This window comes from Salvia splendens, chromosome 6, assembly GCF_004379255.2.
Source record: "Salvia splendens isolate huo1 chromosome 6, SspV2, whole genome shotgun sequence".
Taxonomy (NCBI): domain Eukaryota; kingdom Viridiplantae; phylum Streptophyta; class Magnoliopsida; order Lamiales; family Lamiaceae; genus Salvia; species Salvia splendens.
The window spans coordinates 963,926-979,770 of NC_056037.1; the positions used below are offsets into that span (position 1 = coordinate 963,926).

The following is a 15,845-nucleotide window of genomic DNA, read 5'->3' on the forward strand; positions in this document are numbered from 1 at the left end:
AAATCCATCCCAAAACAAGAGGTTCATGATTAAATCATCTGAATAGGAGATGTACAGTTACATACTATATTTTGTCTCGACTTTCATCGTATCAAGAGGCTGCAGTCCTCTGCTCTTATTATCATGGGGTATAAGTTGCTACTCACATGGCGAAGATGATCGTTCTCCCCCTCGAGTATGCATACGATCTACAAAAAGATTCGTGTTACGATATAAATTGAGAGAGAAAACACCGAAAACAAAACCCTCAAATTCTTCTGTTAGGAGTAAAGGCGCAGGGGTAAGAAAATATACCAAAATAGTGGTATATATCTCTTATCGCACCAAAAAATTTTGTGGTACGGTAACAGTATGCATTTCTGTATACTACATTTTACAGTAAGACTACTAAATTTGAAATAAAACACACCTCCGTCAAAGTTGGGCGCGACAGTGGCGCAGTCTGTAGGCACGAGTAGGCGGCTCGAGCCATGTTGTACAGTTCGTAGGTGCAGTAGGCAGCCCCAAGGCGTGGATCAACGAGATCATCCAACGCCAGAGATTCAATCAAAGATAAAGCCTGTCACACAAACAAAAAAAAACAAATTTTAAACTCTTCTTGTGCAACTAGGCCTAATTAACTAGTAACTACATACCCATTCCCTGATTGACTGCTGCTGATCCCCGGGCACTGCATCCACCGCCTTCCGCCCTGATACGAGCTGTGCCAACACTATGCCAAACGCATACACGTCTGCCTTCACACACCCAATGCTGCCCTCTGGTGCCACATATCTGCACAAGGGCTTCTCCAAATAAGAAAGATGCAACATAGTTTCATGGATATTCCAACATATGAAACTTCACAACTCACCCAAGGTTGCCTAGAAAGTTTCTCTGTTTATCGAATTTCGAAGTGCTATACTTAGCAAGCCCAAAATCTCCCAGCTGTTGAGAATCAAATTAGCACACAAAAAACGGCTTGGGGGGGCTTGAGCCACCCAGATTTACAAAACAAAGGTTCAATCAAGTTTAGGCTCAAAATATTACCATTGGAATAAGGTCTTGTGTTAGCATCACATTGCTTGGCCTAACGTTGCAGTGAACGATGGGACTCTCGCAGCACTCATGTAAAAACCGCAGCCCTTTTGCTGCGCCGACAGCGATAGCGTATCGCTGGCTCCATTCAAGAACTCCAGCTGCATTATCTGTTTTGAAAAAAGGCTGGCATCAGTTAAAGTGCTATACTTAGGGGGGGCTCGACCCCCCCCCCGATCACTTAACTTAGCAATTTTGAAGTGAAAAAAAAAATTTATCCTTACCAAATAAATGCCACTCTAGTGATTTGTTGTGTATGTACTCATAAATCAAGATTCTAAGGTTTCCCTTGCTGCAGTAGCCAAGAAGCGGGACAATGTTGGCGTGTCGAGCAGCGCTGAGAGGCGAGACTTCAGCAAGAAACTCAGCAGAAGTCTGTGGTTTTGTCTCCTTCTGCACCTTCACAGCCACAAGCTGCCCATCGCTGAGCTTTCCCTTGTACACGATCCCGTACCCGCCTTCGCCAATGAAGTTGTCGAACGAGAAGTCATCCGTTGCAGACTGCACGATTGAATAGCTGCATCCCAGTGGGTCAAGGCACGCATTCGTCTTCTTAGAATCACGAGGAAAAGGCTTATCAGAACGCTCTTGGATTTCGTCCTCTACTTCCTCCCCTGCCTTGCTTTCTTCCTTGGAATCACTAAGCTTTCCCTTGTACTCAACCTCGTGTCCGCCTTCGCCAAGAAATTTGTCGAACGAGAAGTCGTCTGTTGCAGTCTGCACGAGCGAATAGCTGGATCTCAGTGACTCAAGGCATGCGTTCGTCTTCTCAGAATCACAAGGAAAAGGCTGATCAGAAACGTTGGAACACTCTTGGATTTCGTCGTCTACTTCGTCTCCCGCCTTGTTTTCTTCTTTGGGATCGTTATCTGCACGAGTTATTCAAACCTGTCGTTACAAGAATGTGAAGGGACAGAATTAGGACATTTTTCATTAGTCCACATTTACCTTCTGGTGAAGTGTCGGAGGAATATTCACCTGCCTCAATCTTCATTTCCGAGTAACTCAAATCAACGTCATCATCCTCGTTCTCCACTTGCCTGGAGCCATCGTGTTTATCTTCTTCCCCGATCTCAATCTCTCCTGCATAAACTGCATATTGGACTTGGAATTTTATAGAATTGGACTTTAGAATTGTATTCTAGTTTGATTCCAAATCATTTGTTTTTATAAAATTAAAGTAACTGATACGAAATTGAACGGGAAGAATTAATGCGATACACACACTACGCACACAATACATACATTGCATACGCAATAGTCAATACACATATTGGATGTGTGCATTATTATGCAGTGTTTGTATTGTGTGTTGTGTGTGCAGTGTGTCTTATGTATGTAAGTATGTGTAGTGTGTTATTGTGTGTGTAGTGCATGAGTGTGTAGTGTGTGTTGTGTATGTGCAGTGTGTGTAATATTACAACTATTGGAATCGTAATTGAAGACACCAATTCCAAATCCACGCACTCAATTACATGATACCAAACCAAACATAGTCTTACGAACCTTGTGATTCTTGATGAGGACTCGTGTCACTCTCATCGTCCGAGGAGACGAGCTTCTCCTCAGAGTTCGTCATTGGAGGCGCCATCAAGCAGTTGTTTGGATTTCTAGACCTTATCATGGGAGTGATAGGCAGGGACCTGGTAGAGGTCATGTCACTCTCATCTTCTTGAGTAGGAGGCAGTGGCACCGCCTTGCCTAACGAGTAAATCAGCTTATGCTTCGTGTTTCTGTAGCCGGTGTCGATGTTATAAGGCCTCAATATCTCCAAACACAAGTTATCACGCACTTGTGCAACTTTGCAAGACAGATTTTTAAGGTAGCAAGACCTTGTTTCCTTTTTCAGTTTCCTGAAGTAGTGAATCATCAGCTTGAGAAAATTGGTGACGAACTGATTAGATATATGGACTAGATTAGGATATCTAAATTTAGTTAATTATTTCGGACACTTTTCGATCATAAAAATGTTAAATCGAGACAATACATGTGCCTGAAAGGTGAAACACGACTCTCGCCCAAGCACGATTGAACTTTAGTTAATTAATGCAACTAAATAATACTGCAAGTCTGTGCCCGGTGCATATGGTGCAGTTAATATATTGTTCTCTATTATAGAGAAATAGGTCAGTGATTTTAGAACATTTGGAATGTAGAATAATTTTTTAGTTAGAGTATGTTTATTCAATCACATATGTTTAACATCTCCCTAATTGAATTGTGCACGAAGAATTGTTCATGTATCAGATTGACATGTGCCTTATACCAAAAGCAGTGAATTTACCTTGCAGGATCCGATCAAACACGAGAAACAAATTACTCAACAAGTAAGTTCTTTGACGGTTGTGTTTTATGTACACAACTCGCAATATCTTTTATGAATCTAGATCTGTTTCCTATTTGTTTATTCACGTCCTATTTTGTAGACTAGCATCCCATAACCCAAAGAGTGAATTTTCCAAGTATTGTGTTAACAAACTCAAATAGCAATATTGATAATGAATCTAGATCCGGTTGCGTATCATTAGATGATGACGGGAATTTCGATTAGTTATATAGTCAACTCAAATATCAATTATGAATCGTGTTTATTTTTCGATTGCGTATCAATAGTTTGGACATACCTATCAAGTATAGTCCATGTTGCGCGTAGTGATGATATTTCTTCCACAATAACATCAATCAATGGAGCTCCAACTATGATTTTAACTTGGATTTCCACCTATTTAAAAGATTTTCTTGTGAATGCAATGAAATATGTGTGATTTTTCTACAAAAGATAAGAGGATCTTGCTGTTATATATATTACCCCTTTTTCTTCACATTCAACGGCACTACTTTGGAGTGCGCTTACGTACTGTTCGAGCTTTCTAGAAACGTCTTCCTCGATTGCACGACCGTGTGCTCCCACGAAGGTCTTATGTTCTACTTGGATCTTGAACCCCACTGAAGATACATCAGTTGACAATGAGCATGTAATAAAGTTGCAATAAATAAACAATTAAGAGTATATGGAACTATAAGTGATATGTATAGAACATTACAAAAATTCTGAATCACATAGGTAAAAATCATATCTTTCTCAGCATAAGTTTAGGTGAGCAAAGAATTCAAAAATCAATTATCCAAACCAAATTTTATAATTTGGTTTGAATTTCAATTAGTTCGATTTTATTTTTAAGAAAATTATTTCATCGGTTTGGTTCTATTCGGGTGACAAAAATTTGAAAAATAAAATACAAGAACCTAATTTATTTTTAGAGTCACTACAAAATTGTCCGTCACTACAAAATTGTCCATCACTACAAAATTATCCGTCACTAATCATCAAAATTTAGGCACTAAACATATTTAGTGACAGAGTGAATATTGACATATCTGTCATGAAAAAGTTTGGATTAGTGACGGAACTGTTCTGTCACTATTTAGTGACTGACGATTTTCAGTCATATATCCGTCACTAATTCTTGAAATTTCCGCGGTGTCACTAATTTCCGTCACTAATGAGCGTGTTTTTTGTAGTGAGTAAATGTCAATTTTGGTCCTAAACATGTGACCAAAATACGAATTTGGTCCAAAACATTCACTTTTTGAAAAATAGGTCCATAACAAATGAAAATGTCGCTGAAGTAGTCCTTTTTTTATGGTTCCGTCAAAAAACTAATGGTCAACGCTAATTGCACAGTAGCATGACCGTTAGTTTTTCGACGGAACCGTAAAAAAAGGACCACTCCGACAAGGATTTTATTTGTTATGGACATGTTTTTCAAAAAGTGAATGTTTTGGACCAAATACGTTTTTTGGTCATATGTTTAAGACCTAAATTAACATTTACTCTTATTTTTAATATTATAACACTGATTAACATAACACTCGTAACAAAAATTAATTAGATTGTGATTTTATTTATAAGAAATCATTTTTTTCAATTTGATTTGATTTTGTTAAAAATCAAACACTCACCCTCTTATCATGCAAGATTTAATCCTTACTAAATTGACGCTTACAAAGAAAATTGTCAAACATCAAGAAAGAAGAAAAGAAAAATTGAGGCAAAAAATGGTTTAATAAAGAAAAGGAAAATGTCAAAGTGAAAAATAGTTGTCCATTCAACTATGAGAAAACGGGCACAATAAAGCTCCTACCAACACTTTTTTTCTGCATCCGGCCCTGTTTACCAACGCCTTCTATAGTAAAACGAGACATAGAATTACTTACTGGGATGCAGCACTCTGTCGAGCGCTCCCAGGAACGTGATTGTTCTAACTTCTTCGAACGTCTGTTCCCTATTCAAAACATCACTAATAATCTTCTTGAACTCGTCGATGTCATGAGTTTTGAATGCGTCGAAAGCAATCACGACACCACCGAGCATGAGAGGAGTGCACCTCCTGGTGCTGCAGCTCCGAGCAACGAATGAATCCATGCAGATTCAATCTGGAATGTTCTATGTAAATTCAAGAACAACACAAATCTTCTTTAAGGAAAATAACATGACAGAGTTTCCTTAGCAAAACTTATGGCTCCTTTCTACTGTTTGTTTGCTGTCATTGTTTTTGTCATTTGTCAATTTTGTGTGAAAAGGATAACAATAGTGATATATATGTGTTTAATATTTGATTATATATACAGAAACAGGCTGTGTAAGAGGGACACATAGACATTATCGAAGCACAGATGATGATGTTCTCAAGAACACTATGTTTTTTGGGTATCTTGTTATTGAGGCTGAACAACACAAAATGTGGTAGGTGGCTTGCATTTTGAACCTTGTACGCGGTCGTTTTGCTGCATTAATCGTGTCACTACGTCTCACTTTTCTTGTTTGTTATTGTCTTCTTGTATAGTACGTGTTTGTTGTAGAAAACTTTCGTTAAATTCTAGTTCTGTACAACTACTTTAAATATGTACGTGAATTACTGAATTGTAGATTCGTTCTGATTTTGCAACTAATCAAGATTTCAGAGCCGACATGATATTATACTAAATGAAATAATTTTACTGCTCGTTTTCTGAGATAATCATTCTTTCTAAATGTAAATTCTGATTCAACAATACGACTTTGTTTCGTAGCATACCATGTCATGTCCAATAGTGCCACGTTGCATAACAAATCAAAAGTTCGGTAATTTACAAACATGTTTTAAAGTTGATATGTATAACCAGAATTTTCTGAAGCCGAAAATATTCAGAAAGAAATTACATGCAAATTTCCTTGATGAATAATTTTATACTAAATCATTGAGTGTAACGAACGAAATAGGTCACTGGGAGAGTAGGATAAGTATGTACTGGCATTGAAATATTTGATGGCCAACTATTATGGACAATTTCGAACCTCCCAAATCACCATCTCATCAATATAAAATAAATATGAGCTATATACATATATTTTATGTTACACATAATTTTGTATTCCAATATTACAGATAAACATAAACAACAAAATAACAATGAATCAGACAAACGACTGTACATTTACAAGAAAATGATCATTCTAGCATGAACTTGGAGTAAACTATGTTCAACAATTCAGCAGAAAAAAAACAGATATTTCTTGTTGAAATACTTAGTACTCTCTCCTCGTCTCTGTGGAAGTGTATCTGTCTTTGCACATGAACGAAATCCAGCTGATCTACGTCGCTCGTGGAGATAAGCTGACCAATAAACATAGACATCAGAAGGGTTCTCAAACCTCTCTGTCAGTCGAATAATGTTTCCACCCTGCACCAAAACAGTGAATTTTGAGATATTGTTTCGTATTTTGGCTAACCTTGGTTTCCTTCTCTTCGTCTAGCAAGTCGATAATCCCAGCCAGAAAGATACATGTTGTCTGCCTGCAATAAACTTTATTTACTGATGATTGGTCGGAATCATCAGAGGATACCTATGATATTGACAAGGGAGATGCGGAATCTGGTCAAAAACATTGGAATAACCACGCGTTAAATTCACAATGCCAAGACAACAAAGAAGCATAGGATCGATCACGATTAATGGACAACAGTCAGAATTACCAAAGAAGAAATGAATTTTACAAGTCTATCAAACCAAACCCCTTAAGACAGATTACTAGATCTACCGTACTATGCAAGCCTCGAGAATCCTTATGAATTGATGATTGGTTTTTTCACGGATGAAAGATATGATAGAGATCTCCATTATATTATTTTCATATTGGTTGTTTTACTTTCCTAGTTTAGAGATATAAATAGCTCCTCTTTGGAAGAGCTAGTTATCTCGAAAAATAAAGTGTTTAGAGGACAGTTTTAACCGTAGGCCTCTTCAGAGGACGGTTCTTCTTTGAGTTTCAGTTCAAGTTCTCATCTTCGGTTTCCGCTTTGTATTTGTTCTTTCCATCTTCCTTACACCAATTGATAAAGATAAAGGTAGATGAATGCAAAGGAACGAATACAAAGCGAAAACGGAAGAAGAGAACTTATTGTGAGAAGAACAATCCTCCGAAGATGCCTAATAATCCTCAAAAGAGGCTTACAGTTGATACCGTCCTAAACTGTTTATTTTCCGAGATATCTAGTTCTTCCAAAGAAGAGCTATTTATAGGACTTTTGCCAACTCTAAACTAGGAAATAAATCAACTCAAAGATAAACAAATGCTCAATCACGTAAAGTAATTTTTAGACAATCTCCATAATAATGAAATCATCACAAGGGGAAATGGAGATTTCTAGCCTGATCTCCAAAATAATCCCTTCAAGGTTGGTCGATATCGAGATATTTCTTTCTTTGATAATTTATAATACAAACAGACATTTCAGAAACATCTACCAAAGTTTTTCTAAAATCTACAAATCCATTTTATAACATGAAAGGGGTGTGTTTATCTTCACTTAAATTGTACTTAGTACTTACAAGGACTCACTTGTCGCTCGACTTCTTCTTCATAGTTCATTATCAATATATGGAGTTTGCAGTTCAAAAGTTCGCGAGATGCACAGGAATTGCAAATATGCAGAATTAAAGCATCGTAGAGAAGATACAAAAGTATAGCCATACCAAAATAGCAGAGTAGTAGAGCACTATCTCTTCTTTCCATCCGATCATTCCTCTCAAACGCGATCTCTCATCAGTTGATGAACACGTTATCATCTCCAGTCGACATATCCTGCTTTAAAAATCCCAAAATCGAACAAACATTCTCCCTACCATGATGAAACGTTGGGTTCGCCTCAAATGAATATGTATGGCCTTTTATACCAATCCAACTGATGTCAGCTACTTCCTTTCTGGTCACCTTTTCCATCTTCCTCCTCAGTCGAACAACGCTTTCCCATCTACCTCGTTTCTCGTAAGTGTTAGCCAAATAACTCAAGTAAGGAAGAGGCGAGTGAGGTTCCAACTCCATCAATCTGTCTGCAATGGTTTCCATCAGCTCTAGATTTTCATAATCCCCACAAGCAAGGAGTAGGGATTCCCATATACGAGAATCAGGTTCCCATTGCAACAAGTACAAGAAATAAATTGCTTCGTTAATCAAGCCAGATCGGATCATCATATTCACTACACAATTATAATGCTCATTCGTCGGAACTACTCCCCGCTGCTGCTGCGGCATGGAGGAGAAGACAGCCATGCCTTCCTCGAGCAATCCACCATAACTGCAAGCTGAAAGAACCGCAGAATATGTAATCTGATCAGGATGTAAACCACTTTCAAGAAGTTTCTCAAAAAGTTCAATAGATTCGAATAGTTTTCCATTATCAGCCAATCCCAGTATCATAGTATTCCATACTATCAAATCTCTAGAAGCCATTTTCGAGAAAATTTTCAAGGCATACTCAACTAACCCATATTTATTATACATTTGCACAAGTGAACTCGCCACTATTGCCTCCGTTTCAAACCCTGTTTTGATCACGAGCGAATGAAGCAGACTACCTTGCTCCACTGGAACAAACACAGCAGCAGAGTGAAGAACAGAGCTGAGTGTGAACTCTGTTAGCCTAATACTTTCCCTCAAAGAATAAACAAAAAGATCAAAAGCATTCTCCTCCATATTGTGACTAGCATGGCACGCGATCATAGCATTGTACACAGCTGAATCGAACATATGTGACTCCTTAAAAACACGCAACGCGCTTCCCAGTCTGTTGCATTTTGAGAACAGATCAATAGCTGCACTACAAACAACCGCATTCCCATGAAATCCCATCTTAGTAGAAAAACAAAACATCTGCTTACCCTTCTCCAAATTCCGCAAGTTGGAACAAGCAGTAAGCACCGCAGAGACCGTATATTCGTCTACTTCGAAACCACTACTTCTCATCACCCAGAACTGATGAAAAGCAAAACGCTCATAACCCGATGTACAGCAACCAGAAATCATAGCATTCCATGAAATCACATCCACTCTCTCCATACTCAAAAACACAGCAAGAGAATAATCGACAAGGCCAAGCTTCCCATACATATCAATCAATGAATTCCCCACCACCAAGTTAGAATAACACCCATCTTTCTTCACAATGCGACAGTGCATCTCCTTAGCATGATCCCTACATTTCACACAACACAACAACAATGAAAAAGTGAACTCAGTCGGCCCAACCCCACGCTACCTCATCTCCACAAAAACTTCCCACGCACTATCACGAAACCCACTTGAAACATACCCAGATATGACCGTATTCCAACTCACAGCATCTCGTTCAGGCATTTCGTCGAACACCCTACGCGCCGTCGCCATGTCGGAACATTTCACCAAGACTTTCAAGTATAAGTTCCAAGAAAAGATATTTTTGCTGGACATATCATCAAACACCTTCACAGCATCTTTCGGTGATCCCGACTTGAAATAGAGATCGACACATCGATTGCCCAGGTATACATTTGAGAAATTCAAGCCAATTTTTACCAACTGCGCGTGTACTAATTTCAAAGAATTTGAGGGGCTCTTAAGAGAAGAACACTGATCGTTGATGCCAGAGAAAAACGACACCGTGTGATGAAATCTGTGAGCTTTTTGAAGCAAATTGAACATGCAAACGAAGACGACAATCATGAAATTCTGAAGCGGTATAATTCAGCTCAATAAAACGGCTTAATCGTTAGTGGGCCTGAACTTATTGGGGCTAAGTAAATAAATTAGCATAATTTACTGGGCTCAAAAGCGAGTATCAAAGCCCAAGCAGTTTTGGATTGAGTTATGAATAAGTAAACATAAATTTATAAGGTCAATACATAAACACTTATAAGAATGAACTAACAAATTTTTATATATATTTCTTAATGCGACCAAGCCATAACCCCGACCTAAAAAATTGTCACTTGTGAAGGAAGCATATAATGTGATGGGAAGAATGTTGACCAAGCCTACATGATTATTGCTATATTTATGTCATTGATATTGATATATTGTCACTTGTCTTTGCAGAATAAAGTAGATACATTGTCCTATAATCCTTTAAGTTTAGAACCTGCGCAACACAGAGGCGTAGCCGACTCCATTCTCGAGGGAAGAAAGATCGGGGCGGCTGGGTTGCGGGCACGGTGGCAGGCACACAATTTCCTTAAAAAAACAAATCGAATTAAATTCATTATTTTTAATAATTTACCAATATATTTTTTGATCTATAGCTATTTGATCCTCATTGATTCTCATATTTCATCTCAATTATTCTTCTCTTATTTTAAATTGTAAATTGATCCTGACTCTACTTATAAGAGAGCTGTATATTAAACTTTGGAGTTAAGTTGCGTGTGATCTTATTGTTATTACTTTGATTTGTTAATTTAGTCTACTAAAAATTATGTAACATGTTGCATTCATCAGCTAAAATACAAGATCACCAATTAAATCAGGCACGCTCTTCTATGACGAAATAATTCGATATGGAATTTTACGTTTGCATTTTATATTAATATTTACATTTCCTTATTGCGGATATGTTTGTTTAAAAATACTACCGTAACGAAAATACAAAAGAGGAAAAATAGACACACAATTTGCCATCATTGACTCATGAAACCTAAGCAAATATGTGAGTATGTTGTACTCCCTCCCTCTCTCCCCACACGTGTCATAGTTTTCTATTTTGGTCCGTTCTTTATTAGTTATTTCATTTTATTTTTAATAATTTTGATAATGAACTTTATCTTTCACTAACTTATTTTCCTCTTACATTATATAATAAAATTAATATATAAAAGTGAGATCTATATATCACTAATTTTTTCGAACTCACTTTCTTTCATAAAAGCTATAATAGGTCTATGTGTACATATTAAGAGACGGAGGGAGTATTTTGAAACATAGTTTAAGAAGAACAACATTATATTGACCTTATCTTTTATTTGCATACATCCGTTCAAGAAGAATTCCACTTTCTCGAATTCCACATTTTTAGTTTAATTTCTTCAACTATATTTTGTATTATAACTGTGTATTGTCGCATTATTAATATTTTTGTAATTTAGTGTGATTCTGTGAAGAAAGCTAGCTGCTCACGCAACAAGTATTAAATTACACACGTGTGGGTATAATGCAGCTGGCAAATCTTTATGGTGGATTTTTCTGGTAATAATATTCATATAAATGATGCCAAGACTTCGACTTGTTTTTTACTTAAAATGTTTTATTTAGTGGAGTAGGCAATGTTTGATTAAAAACAATGAATTATTCAATGCATTCAAATAAGGACAAAAATAATCTTATACGACGAATTGAAATTTGGAAATTATGTACTACTACAATGTAAATTGTATATATAGGAATTTCTATGAAATAGTACATTTAAACCGAAATTAAGATGGCTGATTCATTTTTTGGGTGACTTGATTCTATCTATATTTCCGTTGATGTAATGTTTGCTATTTTTTTCTATTATGTGTTTTTGTTTTATTTGAGTTGTTGAGGTTTATTTGTTAGTATCTTGATTTTTCATCCCGTCTACATCGCAGGTAGTGTGTTGTTAGGTTGGTGAATTTTGTCTGAGATTTTTAGCTTTGCTCGTTAACTAGCCTGACTTCGAGCACTTTTATGTATAGAAACTTAAACTAAGATGTTTTTTCTATGACCAAACTTTTAATATGTTGAATTTAATAAAGTTATAATTTTTCACTTTATTTTACTTATCAAATAGAGTTATTATGCTAAGTACCAGTAGTATAAATCTTGTCACATTTTCACAAGATTATATTATTATCGAATTCTTCTTAAAAGACATTGTTTAGAGATAATATATATATTTTTAATTCTTATGTTTAGAATTTTAATCATATAATTTTTTCTACTTATTATTTTTATTCTTGAATTTATATATTAAATTTACGACCCAATCTCCCTGACTTCAATGTGGCTTTTTCATATGCTTTCAATAATTTGTTGTGTCACACCCTGAAATATTATATCGGGTCTAATTTATTTAAAAATTAGAACGATTGATCCACTCACAAAAATTCAATGTTATATGGCGGCTCAACGCCAAGATGTTATTTTCTTGGTTTATAAATTAAAGGCTGAAAACCTTCCACTCATATGTATGTATATAACCTTTTCACCAAATTTGAATTGTTTGTGTATATATAATTTCGTACATATGTGTATATACTAGTAGCTCGTCACAATCATTACCAATAACTTTCACTTTCATATAATTTTTAAATAATAATATTGGTAACGTTAATGACTGTCGTGGCACAATTTTCAACTGTCCTTTCCATCATCCAATAAAACTCTATATTCTTATTTTCATTGTCGTATATGTGAGCCTTCATTGTTTTTACTCATTTAAATATAAATTCGTTTCTTTAAAAGATTTACAAAATGGATATATTTAGACCCGCTTAGAGAGTTAGAGTCACATGTGTATAATACCAAAAAAACGATTTATTTCCAAGGAATTATGCCAATAAATTGTTTTACTCAATTTACGATACTTAATCTTAAGAATCAAGAAGAGACCTCACATTCGAATTTAAAATATTGGACACTTTGGTTGGCCAAGCTTTTTAAAAAATTTAATCATTTATTGCATTATAACACGTATGCTGTGTGTATTAATGATTATCAGTATGTAGCATATGCATTTTAATAAAATGAAGTCGGTGAGCATGATGAGACGAACATCGATCTCTCGCAACCAATAATAATTCAATTTAAATTTTGTAATAGTGTCATTGTTACACAAGCATAAATCGCATAATACATTACAAATATATTGAATTTATTTTAACATAATTAATATAAATTTTTCTATAATTCTATTTTAACAAACGCTTTTTATTAAAATAAGATATTACTCCCTCATAAACAATCTTTAGAAATGAAGCTAATGACAAAACTCCAAACTCAATCTTTTTCCTCCACGAAACCTAAAGTAAAACAAATTTTAATGCCACACAAAACAGACAAAACCCAGAAAAACAGGGTATAATCATCGCCCCACTAATCTAGAAACGCTTGACTTTTCATTATTAACATTTTTAATATCCCTCAACCAATAAAATAAAATAATAGTACTAATACTAAATAAATAAATAATCAAAATATTTTTTTTTCAAATAAAATTTAATTTAAAAAAAAGTGACAATTGGACCTACATCTATTGAATAACAATCCCACCACAACCACCTCTTCTTCTTCTTCCCCAAAATTCCCTCAAATTCTTCAAACTCAAAAAAAAATCTGCAATGAACGATCCAAGATTCGACCTTTCCAAATCCAACGATCACAATTTCAATCCCCAAATCGAAAACCGCTGCATCAACAGCGCATCAATCGATCACGAATTCGTCCAATTCCGGCCGAATTTCCAGACCTCCGACGACGATTCCGGCGCGTGCTCGCCGCCGCTGTGGAAGAGCAGCCCGAGCACGCCGTCGGAGCCGCTCCTCAGCCACCACCACTACCGCAACCTTTCTCCGGCGGCGAGGCTGCAGGCCATCGCGAGGGGGCAGAGGGAGCTCATGGAGATGGTAAAAAACATGCCGGAATCCTCCTACGAGCTGTCGCTGAAGGATCTGGTCGAGCACCACCGGATTGAGGCCCACGCGCCGCCGCCGGAGGAATCGCCGGCGAGAGTGAGGAGGCAGGAGAGCAAGAGGAGTATGTCGAGGAGCGGGAGCTTGAAGGTTGAGAGCAGAGGGGTGTTTTTGAATATGGTGTTGCCGTTTTCGTTGCCGGCGAAGAAGAGGAGTGGTGTTGATCGGAGTTTTAGTAGTGGGAGGGTTTTGCCGGCGAAGGGCGGCGGCGGTGGGGAAGGGGATTGGTGGAGGAAGAAGGTTAGTCGGTCGAGTGAGAGTGATAGTAGCAGGATGAGCGTTAATAGCGGCGGCGGCAGCAGCAGAAGCAGCAGCGCTGGCAGCAGTAGCTGCCGGAGCTTTGGCGCCGGCAGGTATGTTGGCTTATTTCCTTTTCAGTTTCTTGGTATTGGACATTTTCTTGGTATTGGTCAATTGTCGGGAATATATTATTGATGTTTTTCAACAACGTAACACGGTAACGCCGTTTTATAGATGGACAACATTGTTTAACTCACTGTGTAACGTTATGATTTCGCCAAAAATTTGGTGTGCCGGAAAAATTCGCCTAGTTTTGTAAATTGTGCTCGACCAACAATTTAAAAAATAAGCTGAAAATAATTATGTTTATATTTCTTCGCAATTATCTCACGACAGAAGCTATATTCCATGAAAAATGGATTATATTGGAGTAGGGTTGTTTTAGTGTACTAAGTAATTTACGGTAATACTAATAACTTTTAATATTGTGTACTAAAATTATCAACACAAAGATATAATACTAATATCAATGCAACATGTAAATTTAAATATCCACACAAAGACATAAGTTTATCAACACAAGAAGATTGATAAATTTATACCTATGTGTTGATATTTTTAACATACAAAATTGATATTTAGTTATTACTATAAAAAGTTAGTATTTGATCACACACCTATTAGGGTATGTTTATAAACGTGATGCCATTTTTCTCTATGAATTGAACACCAAAAAAATCATGAAATTTAGATTCATTTCCTGATTTGTGGAATAACTACAAACAAATAAAAACTGTATGCATGATTTTTCCTTCCTGATTTTAAAGTCGTGGATCGGATTAGAATTTGCACTTATTTTTGTCCAGTTTGTTTATGTGATTGTTGAAATGCAAAGGGGTTGTCTGAAACATATGTTTATTTTGATGCAGGAAAAGGAACGATTATCAAACAGGCTGCTGGCCCTTTTTTCGAGCCAAAAACAATAAATCAACAGAGTAGAAGAGCGAGGGATTTGTACATTCATGAAACCGATATTATTCTGTTTTGTTTGTAATCGAGACTCAATTTGTGTCAATTGTAATAATCCTTTGTTGTCAAAATTCCAAGTTGAATAGTGCTGCTGTTAATGAACCATAATTTAACATCACACAATAACACATTTGTTGCAGTCTCATCTACATTATAAAGGATGCTTTTTCGACGAAATATGTCTTAATTGAGGGTATTCTGTTGCAATTTGTCTTGTTTCAGTGTTGTAAGTTTCATTTAGTACATGAACAATAAAATTATCTTGCTTTGATACTACGTTCCCACGTCATGATAAATGCCAAATGCATATAATAATACCAAATAGAGTTTATGTCACCGAGCTTAGTAATATGGGCTTGTAACCCAAGTGGGGATATAAAGTGGTTGAATGTAGGGGCGAACTATGTGGCTGAGCTTTGGAATGCTGATTATGGCCTTCCTGTTCCAAGCTGGGAGTTGGGCTATGGGGTCTGTGCGAAGACATGGGTTTCTTGGCC

At 36.5% G+C, this 15,845-nt stretch overlaps 3 protein-coding genes across 4 annotated transcripts; 1 reads left to right on the plus strand and 2 right to left on the minus strand.

Moving 5' to 3' along the window:
* Positions 1–58: 58 nt before the first annotated feature.
* Positions 59–5,503, minus strand: LOC121807865 (serine/threonine-protein kinase PBL34-like). The gene is made up of 11 exons (XM_042208210.1): positions 5,296–5,503; positions 3,887–4,023; positions 3,702–3,799; positions 2,584–2,930; positions 2,026–2,169; positions 1,302–1,946; positions 1,030–1,187; positions 854–927; positions 636–774; positions 410–559; positions 59–188 (listed from the first exon to the last, which is right to left on the minus strand). Exons 1-11 carry the CDS (start codon positions 5,501–5,503, stop codon positions 84–86), a joined length of 2,205 nt encoding a protein of 734 aa, XP_042064144.1. The 3' UTR covers positions 59–83.
* A 997-nt stretch (positions 5,504–6,500) lies between these two features.
* On the minus strand, positions 6,501–10,097 carry LOC121807679 (pentatricopeptide repeat-containing protein At1g43980, mitochondrial-like). 2 transcript variants are annotated; one of them, XM_042207945.1, is made up of 4 exons: positions 9,711–10,097; positions 8,977–9,593; positions 8,095–8,703; positions 6,501–6,993 (listed from the first exon to the last, which is right to left on the minus strand). In XM_042207945.1, exons 1-3 carry the CDS (start codon positions 10,076–10,078, stop codon positions 8,165–8,167), a joined length of 1,524 nt encoding a protein of 507 aa, XP_042063879.1. In that variant the 5' UTR covers positions 10,079–10,097; the 3' UTR covers positions 6,501–6,993; positions 8,095–8,164. The 2 variants fall into 2 exon arrangements, with proteins under 2 accessions (XP_042063879.1, XP_042063878.1); XM_042207944.1 differs by having other exon boundaries at positions 8,095–9,593.
* A 3,568-nt stretch (positions 10,098–13,665) lies between these two features.
* On the plus strand, positions 13,666–15,527 carry LOC121807076. The gene is made up of 2 exons (XM_042207271.1): positions 13,666–14,432; positions 15,249–15,527. Exons 1-2 carry the CDS (start codon positions 13,729–13,731, stop codon positions 15,316–15,318), a joined length of 774 nt encoding a protein of 257 aa, XP_042063205.1. The 5' UTR covers positions 13,666–13,728; the 3' UTR covers positions 15,319–15,527.
* Positions 15,528–15,845: the final 318 nt, after the last annotated feature.